The sequence below is a fragment of the Narcine bancroftii genome, chromosome 5 (assembly GCF_036971445.1).
Source record: "Narcine bancroftii isolate sNarBan1 chromosome 5, sNarBan1.hap1, whole genome shotgun sequence".
Classification (NCBI taxonomy): domain Eukaryota; kingdom Metazoa; phylum Chordata; class Chondrichthyes; order Torpediniformes; family Narcinidae; genus Narcine; species Narcine bancroftii.
The window spans coordinates 179,404,091-179,419,671 of record NC_091473.1 but is presented as its reverse complement, the minus strand read 5'-3'; the positions used below and the strand labels follow the sequence as shown (position 1 = coordinate 179,419,671).

At 46.3% G+C, this 15,581-nt stretch overlaps 1 protein-coding gene across 4 annotated transcripts in view; it reads right to left on the bottom strand.

Annotated features, from left to right (window-relative positions):
• The window catches only part of thumpd3 (THUMP domain containing 3), a 36,765-nt gene extending 21,421 nt beyond the window's left edge, over positions 1-15,344 (bottom strand). For 3 of the 4 annotated variants that reach the window (XR_011358090.1, XR_011358089.1, XM_069939907.1), the window contains exons 1-5: positions 15,275-15,344; positions 12,924-13,177; positions 6,096-6,173; positions 4,287-4,799; positions 317-447 (exon numbers count right to left, since the gene is read on the bottom strand). Coding sequence is in view for 2 of the 4 variants with exons in the window: in XM_069939907.1 (XP_069796008.1) it covers positions 317-447; positions 4,287-4,799; positions 6,096-6,173; positions 12,924-13,175 (974 nt within the window). In the remaining 2 variants the exon portion in view is untranslated. The remainder of the gene's footprint in view (positions 1-316; positions 448-4,286; positions 4,800-6,095; positions 6,174-12,923; positions 13,178-15,274) is intronic. The other variant, XM_069939908.1, reaches the window with a different exon arrangement.
• Between the last annotated feature and the right edge of the window lie 237 nt (positions 15,345-15,581).

The following is a 15,581-nucleotide window of genomic DNA, read 5'->3' as shown; positions in this document are numbered from 1 at the left end:
AAGGAGCCAGAAATTGAGGCAAGTTAAAATTTCTTCATGCATCGGGTGGTGCAGCTCTGCAACTCTCTGCCCCAGGAAGTTGTGGAGACTCTTATTAGAAGTGTTTAAGGTGGAGGTGGACATATTTTTTTAAAATAAGGTGATTGAGGGCAAGGGGGATCTGGCACGGAGAGATGAGATGAGGCCTGGAGCAGATCATCCACGATCGTATTGAATGGCAGAGTAGATAAAAGATGCCTGGTGGCCTACCCCTGCTTTTATTTCAAATTTAGATCTCCAGATGTCTAAAAAAGACCAAGCAAATAAAACATCATACCTTAACATCCCATATGCCAAAGTAGATCGAAGCGTTGTAGGCCCAAAGTGCACTATGTTTCGCCTGTGCAGACTTTCCTCTGTAAGAGCGATACCAATAACTACTTCATTATCATGAATGTTAAGTAAGATCTGCAATCAAAATGTGAGAATGGATCAAAGGGGACAAAAATAAGATGATTAATCACAGGAGCACAACAGTGTCATTTTCTTCCCATAGGTAACAAAATACTTCTCAGCATTACCATGGTTACTTTCCAGCACAGTGAATGATACCAACAAAACCAATGACCACCTGCTGTACCTAGAGACGTCCTGCCTGTAGGCCCGTATGCCCATAACATTTCAGGACATTGCACAAAATACAACACTTAACGCATCATCTGTAGTCAGACTTGGACAGTCATTGGGCAATCATTAAAGTGCCATGTTATAAGTCATGATTTAACAATTCCAGTGATGCTTTGAACTGGACTATAATGCACATTCATTTTAACACATTAATATGAAGTGAGAAAAGGCAATCAGATCATGAATTCTTTCAATAAATTCCAATTCTCATGATTCATAATTCAAGCCAAGACCATATCACTTATTGGTCTTAATAGTCCAGAATATATCCTTTTCAATATTCACCTTTGGCCTGCAATGCTTCCAAGAGTCACTGTACCCCAAATGTCTGACCACCTGAGAACACACCTGCATGTGTAATTTGAAAGCCCACAACATAATAGATACTTTTTAATGCTTTATTGTTTTCAAATGAATAGTGAAGTAGTTTCTTTAACTGTATTACTCAATTTTAATATTGTGAAGCTCGAACTAATAACCTTTAATTACAACCCCAGGTTGGGATGGATGAAAATAAATGAAAATGAACTAAACAGAAACACAGGGATGAGATTTCTTTTTCTGTGCTAAGACCCAATAATGATATCTACAAGTATGAAAAAAACCCAGAAAATGCGAGAATACTCTGCAGGTCAGGCAGCATCCATAGAGGGGAAAGCAGTTTCATGTTGAATAGCTTTCATCGGAAGTTAGAAAAAATTCACTTTCAAAATGAAGAGATTGTGGGGGAGGAATGTATGGGAGGGACGAAGGGAATATCTCTGATAGATAAAATCCGGGAGGGCGCGAGGGATTGAGGGCGGGGGGGGGGGGGGGGAGGGACGCAGCAACCGGCAGGGGGAGGGGTGGGGTTGGGGAACCCGGCCGGGGGGGTGGGGAGTGGGGGAGACTGGCAGTCACGTGGTCGGGGATGGCCAGCGGTGAGGCAGGGGGCATGGTGGGTGGGCAAGCAGTGGGTGGGTGGGGAGGCAGGGGATCGAGCAGGAGTGTTGGCAGGGGAAGGGGGCGGCAGAGAACAAGCAAAGAGACATGTAAAAGTTGTAAAATACAGATCAGCATTGTTGCAGAGAACAAAAACCAAAAAAAAATGGTGGAAATGACCAGCAGATCAGGCAGTTTGAGGAGAAAGGAAAACTCTATTCATATTACAGATGGATATCCTTAGTGTGCTGAAGATTGCAACATGCCCAGCTAGAAGATGAGGCATTATTGGCAGACTGAGAAGTCAGCGTGGAAATAGGATTCTCCATATAGATCCATAGAACATTACAGCACAGAAACAGGTCCCTTAGGCCCTTCTAGTCTGTGCCAAGCCATTTTTCTGTCTCGTCCCACTGACCTGTTCCAAGACCATTGCTCCCCATGCCTCTCCCATCCTTGTACTTGGCCAAATTCTTCTTAAGTGTCAAAATTGAACCTGCATTCACCACTTCAGCTGGCAGCTTGTTCCACACTCCCACCACTCTCTGTGTGAAGAAGTTCCCTCAAAAGTTTTCCACTTTCACCCTTCACCCATGTCCTCTGCTCTGTATTTCACCTACTCTCAGAGGAAAATGCCAACCTACATTTATCCCCCTCATAATTTTAAACACCTCTATCAAATCTCCCCTCGTTCTTCTACGCTCCAGGGAATAAAGTCCTAACCTGTTTAACCTTTCCCTGTAACTCAGTTCCTGAAGTCCTAGCAACATCCCAGTCAATTTTCTATGCACTTTTTCTATCTTATTGATATCCTTCCTGTAGTTCGGTGACCAAAACTGCACACAATACTCTACATTTGGCCTCACTAATATCTTATACAACTTTAACATAACATACCAACTCCTGTGCTCAATAATTTATGATGGCCAATATGCCAAAAGCTCTCTTCACAACCCTATCTGCCTGCGATACTGCTTTCAGGGAATTATGTACCACATTTGACAGCATATCAGTGGTGCATACATTTTTAGGCAAAATTTGTTTTAGTATATTTACAGTTAAGTTGGCAAACAGGTTCCTCCTGCAAGGCTCCATTTAGATTACACGTGCATGTGTGCCTTCACTCACCTCGATGAAAACTCTCCAGCCTTGCATGGCTGAGATGCCAAAGCTTTGGTGGGGGGGGGGGGGGCAGTGGGTGGGTGTGAATGAGCAGCCTGTCCTCATGCCTCATTCAATTTGCTCAGGGGGCCATGCTCATCAAACAAAGGCTCAGTGTGGGGCCTGATCATCGAGGGCCAGCGCTCCCCTCAAAGCAAGCAATCGATCGTACCACTGGCGTGTACTACAAACATGGTCGTTGTGTTGGTGGCAGGGGCCACCATGGTTGGCTTTCTCACGGGAGAAATGAGTGGTGGCGGCAGCAGTTCCTGAAGGCACAGACTACCCAGGGGAAGGTGATCCGCGAAGCTGCGGGCTCACTTCCTGGACAGCTGCAGCACCTCCACGGGCTTCTTGAAGCTGGGTAAGTAGTTTAAGTGCTTTGTATTTTGGTGACTAAAATGGTGGCACCAAAATGTCACCTTCGAGTATAGGACCCAGGGTGGTTTTTGAGGCAATTTTTGGGGAATGGGGGGGGGGAAATCCTATATGCCAATAGGGTATCTACATCCAAGTTCCTCTGTTCTACTGCACTCCTCAGTGCTCTACCATTTACCGTGTATGTCCTTCCTTGGTTTGACCTTCCAAAATGCGACACCTCACACTTGTCCACATCGGCCATTTTTCATCCCATTTTTCCAGCTGGTCCAGATCACTCTGCAAGCTTTGAAAACCACCTTCACCGTCCACAAAGCCTCCAAACTTTATGTCGTCTGCAAACCTGCTGATCCAATTGACCATATTATCATCCAGATCATCGATATAGATGACCAACAACAATGATCCCAACACAGATCCCTGAGGCCCACCACTCGTCACAGGGCTCAAGTCTGAGAATCAATCTTCCACCAATCTCCTGTCCAAACATTGTCGAATCCAGTTTCACTTGATTCACTTCTCTGAGCAACTGAAAACTCAGGGTCACCGCTACACGTACTTGTACCTTTCTCACATGGATAAAGTACTGATTATTTTTACCTTCAGATTTTAAAAAAATGACAAATAAAAACACTGCTAGGCAGGAAAGTTTCCTCTATCCGTGTTCAAAATAGCCCAGCCTGTACACTTCCATGAACAATTCTATTTCAAATGTGGCTTCTTTTTATATATATATATGTATCTATATATAAAAGGAACTATTCTAATGGATGTCAGACCAGACTTCAAGTTAAAAAGAATTATGTCACTACCAGAAAATATTCTAGGGTGTTGGAAATTTCCTTCACTCTTTAGATTAATTAGGTAGATTTTTTTGAGCACTTGCTTGCAACTTGCTCCATTCTTCTCTGTGCCTTCAGATACAACTTGCTCCACCAAGAGCAGTGTAAACACCTAACAGTGGTACATGGCAATGCATTTTATGCATATGCAGAATCCAAGAGTGAGAGCTGACTGCACGCCTGCCTGTGATCCTCTGGTAAGATTGACAAGCAGCTCTTTTTGTGCAATGCTGGAGGGCTCTCCTTGTAGTTGGCAGCTTCAAAAGATCAAAGAAGAAACAGGGCAGGAGGATGAGAAGGGAGCAATAATTTGAGTACCTCAATATCAAATTTAGTCATATCCGCCTTCCATTTGAACAGATCCTGCAAGGCACCTCCAAACTCTCTGGCTGCCTCCATTGAGGTAAAGGTATGTTTCTCCCCAGCTCTGTTACAGGTAACTCGAAATTTGAGTAGTCCACTGCCCTTCCCTTCTTTTTCATTTTTGGCAGCCAAATGTCCCTCAAGTGAAACCTGATCAATGACCTCATCATTAGAGATGAAAGGGGACTCCTTGACTTCAGAAAGTTGGTCACCACTTGGCCCAGATTCACAGACAGACAATCCTGTTCCATTATGTAGTTGATCTCCACAAGGTAAATGGGCACAGCTCATGGCTACATCATTCTTGTCACTCTCGTGCAGTGTTCCTGAAACCAGGCTACTTCCTGGATTGGTTTTCCTGCGCTGGAACTTCCTCTTCTTGAGACTATTGTTCAACTCCCATACTTCAAGGGGATTTGTCCAGGGAAGTTGGCCAGCCAGTCGCCTAAAGTCCTCCAGAATACTCTCCTGTTAAAGAAATAAGGAAACTTGAGCATAAAAACTCAGCTGATATGGCCAGTGTAATACTGCAGATGTGCTCCATTGTTAAAGGTGGGATCTTTCAAAGAGATATTAAACCAAAGCTGCATCTAAACCAGTGGTTTTCAAACTGCCCCGCTAAACTCACACTCCACCTGAAGCAATCCCTATGCCATAGGTGCTCTGTAATTAGTAAGGGATTGCTTCAGGTGGTATGTGAGTGGGAAGAAAAAGGTTTGAAAAGCACTGTTTTAATTGTACCTAATTGACTTGTTATGTTCAAAACTCCAAAGGAAGTGGGCAAATGACAATTTTTCTCCAGCAAAATATTTCAGTAACAATTGGGGTTCTCAACCTTCCTTTCGCACTCATATATACAAAACAAATTAAAAGAGCTAAAGCCAATAAATCTTCTCGTAATGATGTAAACACCCTGGCTCCTCGTGGTTATCAAGCACGAAAGCAAGCCTGCACCATCAAACACAGATTTACGTACATCCTACACTCATCTTATTCTCCCCATATTCCAATCAGTTGCCAATTAGTCTACTAGGCTCCGCCCTTTGATGTGAGATGGTGCCCCCACATCCAAAGGATCCAAAGGAAGCCTACGCTGTCACAAAGAGAAGATGAAGGTTCCTTAGAGACACAACTGGGTATCAGGATAGAACTTGGGTTGCTGGAGCTACAAGGCAGCGGCTCTTCTAGCTGCATCACTGAGAGACACATGTTTTTTCCCCCCCAAAAAATCCCTATTTTCCATAAATTATTTACAAAAGAGAAAACTGTTCAGTTTTTTTCACATCCTTGGTCTCATATCCACACATTTCCATCACTGTACATTGTTACATTCATTCTCTATTTACACCATTGCCACGACTGTGGCACCTTGCCGTTACTCCCCCCTGCTGTATGAGGGATTTCCCCTTGGTCTCAGCCCCTCAATGCCTGGTAATGGAAGACTAGACTGTGGTCCTTTCCCATGCCCTTGCATTGGTTAAACCAAACCTCAGTGCATGTACTACTGTAGCCTGGAACGTGCCAGTCGGCAGCACACCTTCATCGACATCTCACTGAGCTGGAAAACCAACAAGTTTTGGGCAGACTAAAGTTGATGACATTCCAGCAGCTCTGCATGTTTGTCTCTCCATGCATCCTGGGAACAGCCCGTAAATCAGAGAGTCCTCTGTCAGAGAGCGTGGCCAATTGGCTGTGATACCTCCCAAAACTCAAATCCCTACTTCTATTATTTTATCTTTTGATACATTAGTGCAAGGCACTTACCTTGGATTTGTCAAACTGGTAATGAGGAAACTCCTGGACCACAACAAATAAATTATCAACTGATCTCAAGAGATGAACCTGAAGGAGAAAGGACAGGATGTTTTACAAAATCTTAAATTTGCATAAATTAGCCATTGAAAGGAAAATTAGCAAATGTGAAAATAATTTGAGAGCCGTCCCTCGGTTATTTGGTTCACATTGCCCAGAATATATCAAGGACAAATCAAACAGTATTCAGACAATGCTTTTTATATCTCAATGACAACTATTACATTTTTAAAAATTGGTTGAGGAACAATCACTATTCTAACACAGGAAACATGACATTCAATGAGTATGCTGTAGTGGGCCGAATGGCACAGCATAGACGAAGTGGCTTGTGGAAGCCTAGCAGCGTCAAACTTGCTGTCAATTATCCCGGAGGACGTCACTTATGGGCTGAGCAGCGCAGAGGTCGTCGAGTGTGCAGGTGCTTTAAAAGCACACGCCAGAGTTGAGTAAGAGAATTGATCCTGGTTGGCATTTTATTTGTCTCTCAACAACTACAGTGGTGACTTCGATGTGTCCAATCGGTGATTTGGACCCAGCACGAGTGGAGTAAACATCTAAAACGCGGTAGCGCTCGAACTGCCTATCTTTTGGACCTCACAGCCGGTGGTCTGCTTTCAGCAGGCAGAAGCCCAGTTCCACGTTCACAGAATCACTTTGGACTACACCAAATACTATTACACGGTTGGCTCATTGGACCAGGACATAACAGGAAGGATTGTCGATTTCCTGAGTCAACCCTCCGAGAATAACAGGTGAAATGCCATTATGGCACTACTAATTCGTACATTTGCGCTGTCCCACTGCAACCGGGCTGCAAGGCTGTTAAAAATAGATGGCTTGGACAACTGAACACCGTCTGCTCTTATGAATGAAATGCTTGCACTAATGGATGGCCTTTGAACAGCTGTTCCACAAGCAGATGCTGGATGAAATTCGCCTACTCCTGGTGAAGGAAGATTTTAGCAACCTGGGAACTGGCAGGTCATGCTGATATCCCCTGGCATGCAAAACAACATAGTGGAGCCATCATGGATTCAGTTGCTATGCCACGCCAGAGTGTTCGTCGACTCAGTGCTCCAGGACGCAAGGCAGTCAGAACATCTACAGATGATATTCCAAATAAAGATTGCTGCTGCTATTACCATCAGACTTGCTATAGCCACCTCCCTTGCTCATAGCAGGGAAATGCCCAGGCCAGTCGTCGTTAATGTTTTCAACGGCTGGTCATCGAGACAACCTCCTCAACCTATGGGACCAGCATTCGGGTCGGAGTTTCACGATGGACACAGGCGCGGAGGTCAGTGTTTTGCCTCTCTGGGTTCAGCCACCCATAATGTAAAGTCTGGAATATCCCTTTCAACTGCTCACAAAAGCAATATCAGAACATATGGGGTGCGAACTATTACCCTCGAATTCAACCCTCGTCAATTCGTTTGGACATTCATGTTGGCTGATGTTTTGCAACCTCTGTTAGGCGCAGATTTTATGCGATCTAACTCGCTATTGATGGGCCTAAAAGGAAGCGGTTGGTGAACTCCATAACATTCAAATTGCTCGCCTTACTTCATGCAGGGTCTCTGGGCATAGGCTATGCAGCTCTTGCCACAACACAGCAGGAGGACGGCGTAGCAGCTGACCATACTACAGTATCCAGCCTCAAGTAGGAAGACTTGAGTTTTGGACCTTCAATGGCTACCATCCTGTGTGACATGTCTACAAGCCAACCCCGATCAATCATACCCGTGGATTGGAGACACCGAGTATTTGATGGAATACATGGCCTGCCGCACCTCTCCATTCAAGTCACCATGTGGTTGGTAGCAGGAAAATTCATATGGCACGGCTTACAGAAAAAGGTCGCACAATGGGCCATAATTTGTGTACAATGTCAGACCTTGAAAACACAGCAGCATGTAAAAGCACTGCTTCAATCGTTTCCTCTGGTACACAAGCATTTTGACCACGTAAATATAGACATCGTGGGACCACTGCCACCATCGTGAGATGCCAGGTTCCTTCTGACTGGTTCATCAGGTGCCAGAAGCTGTCCCACTCTCAGACATGTGCACTGCATCGTGTGCAGCATATCTACCATGAATTGGGTGGCTTGTTTCAGGTCACCTGCAGACATAACCTCAGACAGAGGAGTGCAGTTTACATCAACAGTGTTGGTAGCAACTAGCCCAGCTACTCGGCACACATTTACATCATACAACGGCATACCATCCGCAATCAAACAACCTCGTGGAGAGATTTCACCGCCATTTGAAGTCGGCCCCTTATGATGCGCCTCAAAGGTCCTGATTGGATGGATGAGTTGCCTTAGGTGATGCTGGGCATTTGTACGGCACCAACAATGGATCTGGCCACGTCTTCTGCTGAGCAGGTGAACGGCATGCTGCTCACAGTTCCAGGGGAATTCGTACCAGTGGCAAGAGGACAGACAAAGGCACCCTCAGCACTTCTAACACGGCTGCGTGAGAAAGTCGGCACGATGGCACTGGTTCCTACCTCAAGGCACGGTACAAACACTTCATATATCCCGAAGGACTTCAGGACTGAATATAGTGGGGCATGCATCGTGCCCCTCTTCCGTGCCTGTATGAGGGCCCATTCAGAGTAATTCAGTACAACAGTGCAATGTTTATGGTAGACATGGGAGGCAGGCCAGAGACAATCATGGTTGACCGCCTCAAGCCAGTAGATGTGGATTTACAGCAGCCAGTGAAGGTTGCATGCCCGCCACGAAGAGGTTGTGTCAGGCCCAGTGGACCCCTAAACCCAGCAGTAATAGAAATTCACCAAGACAAATGGTTACTTAAACAAAAGTTACTTTTAATTTACTTTAAACATAAAAACTGATCAAACTTTAACTTATTACTATTAACTTAACTCCCTTCTAATTCTAAGCGCACGTGTATGTAATGTGAGTATAAGTTGAGAAAAGTTATTTGATTCACAGTCCAATCTCACTCTTCCAAGTTCACCGGTATCAGGCAATTCTTATACTGTGCACAGAATTTAACATCTATGAATCTTCACCAGGCTTTGGTGCTTGAAAGGTAAATGGTTATCACTCAGGAAGGTTCTTGTTGGTTTTCAGAGAGAGATTTGTTGTTCGTTTGACACCCACAACTGATTCCTTCCAATCAGCCACGTCAGTGTCTTGCCAAAGAAACTTCCCCCATCAGGGTTTTCCAGATGATAACCTCTTTCTTTCAGGTCACCACAGAGTTCCATTACTATTTCCCTTATTCAGGCAAAACATTATACAGCCAGTCTTCTCCTCTTTTATGGACCACAAGGGCTTTGATCAGGCTGAACTAAGAACTCACAACCTGTCTTCAAAATGGGGTTTCAAACCAAAAGACATTGCAGAAAGGCAGCAGTCTCTCTTTCTCTCTGTGTCTTCAGGTGCATTCTTCGCTAAGAATGCGCGTGCAGAAGCGGACCTGTGAATTGTCGTTCAGGTCACAGCGCTAAAAGCGCAGCACTGTCCATTTGAAAAGGACAGCTGCATGGGAGGCACCTCAGAGCACACTCTGGCTCCTGTCACTTTGGGCTGTCGGCACTGGGGCGGCTGGCGCAGGCTGTCCCCATACTGATCCCACTTATGAGGGACAGATTAATTTGTTGCTTTCCAATGCAGGCACTGAGTACCAATTGTTTGTTGATAATCTGCCCATAGCCACGCCAAACTTTGAGTGTTCAGAGAGGAATCAGACCAGTAGAGAGTTTGAACTGGCAGAGGCATCGGGAGAAATATATAACCACACAGGTCTCGGTGGTGCAGAACAATTTACACATGAACCAGTTAGCAAAAGCCATCAAGGTGGCAAATAAAAACCCATAGCCCCATGTCAGTCCCCACACTGATCCCACTACTCTGTTCTTTCCCCATAGTCCTGTGTCAGTCTCCACACTGATCCCACTGCTCTCCCCATAGCCCTGTGTCGGTTCCCACACTGATCCCACAGCCCCATACTCTCCCCAGAGCCCTGTATCAGTCCCAACACTGTGGGGCGGTCGGTGAGGGCAGAGCAGTGGGATCAGTGTGGGGACTGACACAGGGCTACAGGGAGAGAGCAGAGCAATGGGATCAATGTGGGGACTGACACAGGGCTGTGGGGAGAGAGCAGAGCAGTGGGATCAGTGTGGGGACCGTCATGGGGCTAGTTTAATTGGGGGATAATATTTGGTGCAGACATTGTGGGCAAACGGGCTGTTCCTGTGTTGTTCTTTGTTTTAGATATTCATTATATTTGGTGTTTGCATTTCCCTCTGATAAATTCCCTTGGTTTTTATTTGCCACCCTCAAGGAATCATCACCTCCTAATGCTGGTTCTTGGGGGGGGGGGGGGGGAGGGGGGTCCTGTAGCGGCCTGAATGGCGCAGCATAGACAAACCAGTCATGATGGTCTGAGCCGGTAGCAACAGGAAGCCCAGTCAATCATCCTGGAGGACATCACTTCTAGGCTGAGCGGCACAAAGGCCATCGGGAGTGTGGATGCTTTAAAAGCACACATGAGAGTCAAGTAAGAGAGTTGATCCTACTCAACTCTGGCGACTGGTTGACATTTAGTTTGTCTCTAAACGACTACAATGCAGTGATACATTTCCTCACAGGAAATATTGATTTGTCAGGTAACTGGACAAAACCCCTTGCTCTCAATTGGCAACACCAGCATCCAATACAGCATTCCTTCCAAAGCCCTTGACAACTTAATTATGGATCTTCAACCAAAGACCTGCTTTCTCTGGCTGAGAAGTTTAGAACTAAGGCTCATGGTCTCAGAATAAAAGGTGGACCAGTTAGGAATGAAAAAGTGAGTCTCGGTCCTTGAGCTTTTCCAAATCGGAGATGAAAAGATTTTTGGCTATTTATGGAATCGAGCTATGGAAATAGTGCAGGAAAATGACGAGAAGGTGGAAGATCAGCGGCAGAGCAGACTCGAAGGGTCTGATAGCCTTCTCCTACCTCCTAGTCCCCTGGTTAACACTTAACTCCCTTTTAATTACATAACACCATGTAATTAGCTTGAACACGAGGCATAACTTTCCTGCTGTTCCTTGAAATACTGTCATGGCTAAATTCCCATTATCTGTGAAGAACGGCTGGGCTTCTTAGTTCAAAATCTCACTCGAAAACATTACCACTGATGGTGTGGCCCTCCACAAACAGAGCAGTGAAGTGGTGACTGCAATTACAACACTATTAAAGCATGTAACTATTTGCAATGCACTCTGGCAGCCAAAATAATATTTTAATGTGCTACAAAAATTCAGTTTTATCTTTCTGTGCTTTTAATGGTACCACGGCAGCAGACCAGGGAGGGGTCAGCGGCTGAGGGACCCACACAGGCAGCGGGCAACATGTTTGGGGGACCTGAATGGGCTGTAGTCTGCTGCAGACTGGCTCACGTGATTAAAAATATAAAAGTGCCAGAGGAACTCAGCAGGTCTCGCAGCGACAATAGGAGTTAAAGATATATAACCAATGTTTTTGGGCCTGAGCCCTTCTTCAAGACATTTACCATCCTTACTTGGTCATTGGAACCAGGAAGCAGAATCTGAGAGGGTGCTGAGGACAAGGGATCCCAAAGAGCTCTGGGCGCTGAAGGCTTCGATTGGGTCAGAGGTTCAGATCTGGAGCAAGAGTGCTGGAGGTGAATCCACAGATAATGAATCAGTGCTTTCAAGCCGCCTTGTAAAATGGGGTTAACCGTCAATTTGCCCGGTTAGCATCCCACTCACAAGGCAGCTTGAAAGGGTCTGACCCAGTCAGTGTCGTTCAAAGTTAACCTACCCTGGAGGTCATCAGGGAACCCAGTTAAACTTACCTAGGCTTTGTCCACCGGTGGCTTGAAAACAAAAATGGCCGACCTGCTTCCACACAAGTATCACAGGGAAACCCCTGAAGTGTCTGCTGCAATTGGGGGGTGGGGGGGGGGGTAAGCAATGGGTGGCTGCCTTGGTGGGGAGAGATTGATGTTGCAGGGTGAGGGGGGGGGGGGTCGCTGCTGTGGGGGAAAGAGATTGGCTGGCTGCCGCGGGGTGGAGGGTGGAACGTAATTGATGGTGGGAGACTGACAGCTGGTGGGGGTGGGGGGGGGAGACTAGTTTGAGTGACACCTCACTTTCTGTGTCATCGCGGGGGCGGGATCCCCCTTAAATCACCAGGTTGTTGATTTACTGGGGCTATTTCCCACCCCCCCCAGCTTAAAAGGTGTTGGAGGCACCTTTGCCCCACTAATCGCACCTGGGTCCTAGGAGGGCTATCCGGGTGCTACAGCTTAAAAGCACCTAGTGTCTGAAGGGACTCACTTTTGCTTTTCTTTTTACTCTTACTGAAAGGAGCACCAGGCAACACTAATGGTGACTCTTTGCCTGCCTTACAGCAGGCGAAGGCAATTTCATGCAATATTACATGTTCTGTATTATTACATGACAATAAGGAAATCTTCAATAATATCTTATACCAACTTCAGGGCAAACAAATCCTCCGTTTCACATTTCACACTTAAAGAGTCAGAAATAATTCTGCTCTCAATGTTTTTGTTGGGTTCAAACCACAACCTGTTCACACAGAGGTGAAAGTGTTAGCCCATGGCTAACTGAATCAGAAAAGAAATTTAATTAACAATCCACGGTAATTACCAGAGTTCTACGTATGAATATTTTTAATGACTTCCCATCTTTGAGATCAGGACTAACAAAGAAACTGCTTCCCAGCTCTTAATATTTTTAAATAAATGAAAAAGCTTCAACCAAACCAACCTGATAAAGATTTTCTGTGGGAACGTCAAAATAGATTCTTCCTCGATCCTTGCTAATTCTGCTCTCAGATCCAATTTTCTCCTGGACTTCAGAGGCAGCAGTTTTCTCGAAACCAGTAGGAACAGTGGCTCCAACAGTGGCACAAGATGTGTGCTTACTTGCCATATCTTTATTTTCAGTGTGCCTACCATCCACCTCAGACACAGTCAGTGCTGCCTTTGGTCCATCAGCATCTCCGTTGAGTGAAGACATTGCTTCAACATTTAAAAGAATAAAGGTCTGCATTTATTGAGCAGTTTTGAAATCAGGATATCACAAGCAAAGGTTATTGAAGTATACTCCCTATGGTAATATGGGAAAGTTAACAACTAATTTAACTAGTTAACTAACTGCAGAATTTCAAACACAACAATGTTCACTAACCTATTTCTTTTGGGGAGGGGGGTTAAAATCAGGATACAATTGCATGCCAGGAAGAACTTTGTTACTCTTCAAAAGCACCATTAACGGCTTCACCTAAAGACACCTTACCATCACAGCATTCGAACAGTACAGCATGGGCTTGGATACTAATTTAAGTCTCTAGAATGGTATGTCAATATCAATGCAATTATGAAGGCATGCCAGCGGCTATATTTCATTAAGAGTTGAGAAGATATGGTATGTCATCAGATTCTTATGAAATGTTAGTGATGCAACCATTCAGAATGCTCTCCACAATACACTATCTACATTGGAGGTGCCAATGCACAGGATAGGAAAAGTACAAAAGGTGCCACCGATGCGGACCCGCAGGGAGCGAGGAGTGGAGATAAAGGGCCTTTGAGCAGCAGTAGCCAAGAGGGGTTGCAGATGCCAGGGGAGGAGAGGATTGGTGCAGGGCACCAGAAAACGGGGTCATCGTTTCCCCCGTCTGAGAAGGAAAAGCAGAGGAAATGACCCACCGGAAGGTGACCATGGCGGCGGGCCAGTGAGGGACTCTTCGTCTGAAAGACCCACACGTGGTAGCCTGGTGGCGACTCAAGGCAGGGAACACACAGAGGATGGGGGCTGCTAGAAACTGCTGTTGGGGGACTCGCGTCAGACTGCAGACTGCTGGCGACTGGCTAAAGGGGTACGAAGTATTGGAACAGGGATATGAGGGGGGTGCCCAAGGTGCTGAAGAGTTCCTGACCATATTCAGATCTGGAGCTTGGGCTGCCAATGGTTTGGACTGGACTCTGTGTGGCAGCAGAACTGCTGGAGGCAAATCTACAGACACTCGGTGACTCTGGGGAGACTCTCTTTTGCTTCTCCTTCTCTGCCTGTAAGAGGAAGTTCAGGCAATTTCTGCCCACAGCAAATCTGTTGCAGGAAAAAGCAATTTCTTGTAACATGACACCGTGGAGTGTGAATGAAAGCCCTCATGACTGAGGTAGAACATACACTGTTAGTAGCTTATAACTGAGGTCACGGTCTTCAGAAGGGCTCAAGGTTTAGGCAGGAAACCAGGGTTATATATGGGTAGATGGGGTCAGAGCCAGCCATCAGTAGTGAATCTCAGATCTCTACACACTGTTTTATTACAGTGACAATAAATTGAATCTTCATATAAACTCGGCCAGTAACATCATGGACATTAGTCTCCATTCCATTAAGGGCATCTTTAAGAAATGAGGCAGCCTCTACCATCAAGGACCCTCACCACCGAGGCCATGCCCTCTTCCATTACAAAAAAAGATACTGGAGCCTGAAGACAAAAACAGCTTCTTCCCCATCGCCACAAGATTTTTCAATGGACAATGAATCACAGACCCTACCTCAGCATTTTCTCTTCTTCTTGCACTGATTATTTATTTTTAAATGAGCATTGAAGGAAATATAATTTATCACAATTTTTGTCCCTGTAATGCATGCAACTGCTGCAGCTAAACAACAAGTTTCGTGACACACGCGTCCATAGCAATAACCTGATGGTGAGGCCACACCTTCACTGTGCTTGAGGCCAACGATGGTCATACCCGACCCCGAACTGCAGCTCCCAGAGACAGGGGGCACACAGACCAAGTTCACCCCTTCCCCCTCCCCCTTCCCTCTCTCCCCTTCCCTCTTCCTCCTCTTCCCCCCTTCCCTCTTCCTCCTCTCCCCTTCCCTCTTCCTCCTCTCCCCTTCCCTCTTCCTCCTCTTCCCCCTCTCCCCTTCCCCCTCTCTCCTTCCCTCTTCTCCCTCTCCCCTTCCCCCTTCCCCCTTTCCCCTTCCCCCTTCCCATTCCCTCCCCTCCCTTCCCTTCCACAGTGAATGAAGTCAGCCCCTTTGCAAGGGCTCAGGTCACCCCTGGCCCGGGACCCCGAGGTACCCACACAGCACCTCACCTATTCCGCAGGCCAAGCTGCCGTGCACTTCCGGCACCGAGACTCCGGCGGCTCCCGTCACCGGAAACGCTTGGCTGGAGCGCGCATGCGCCACGGTGGCGTCTAGCCGGGGAGGTGACTGAAGTCGTGAAGAGCTGAAAGGAGGACGAAGAATAGATGGGATCGGGGACAATTAGTGGATGGGAGAGGGTATGTAGGGGTGGGAGAAAGACATGCAGACCATCCCCATCTATGTAGGGGAGGGAGAGGGGCGTGGAGACCATCCCCATCCATGTAGAGGTGGGAGAAGGACGTGCAGACCATCCCC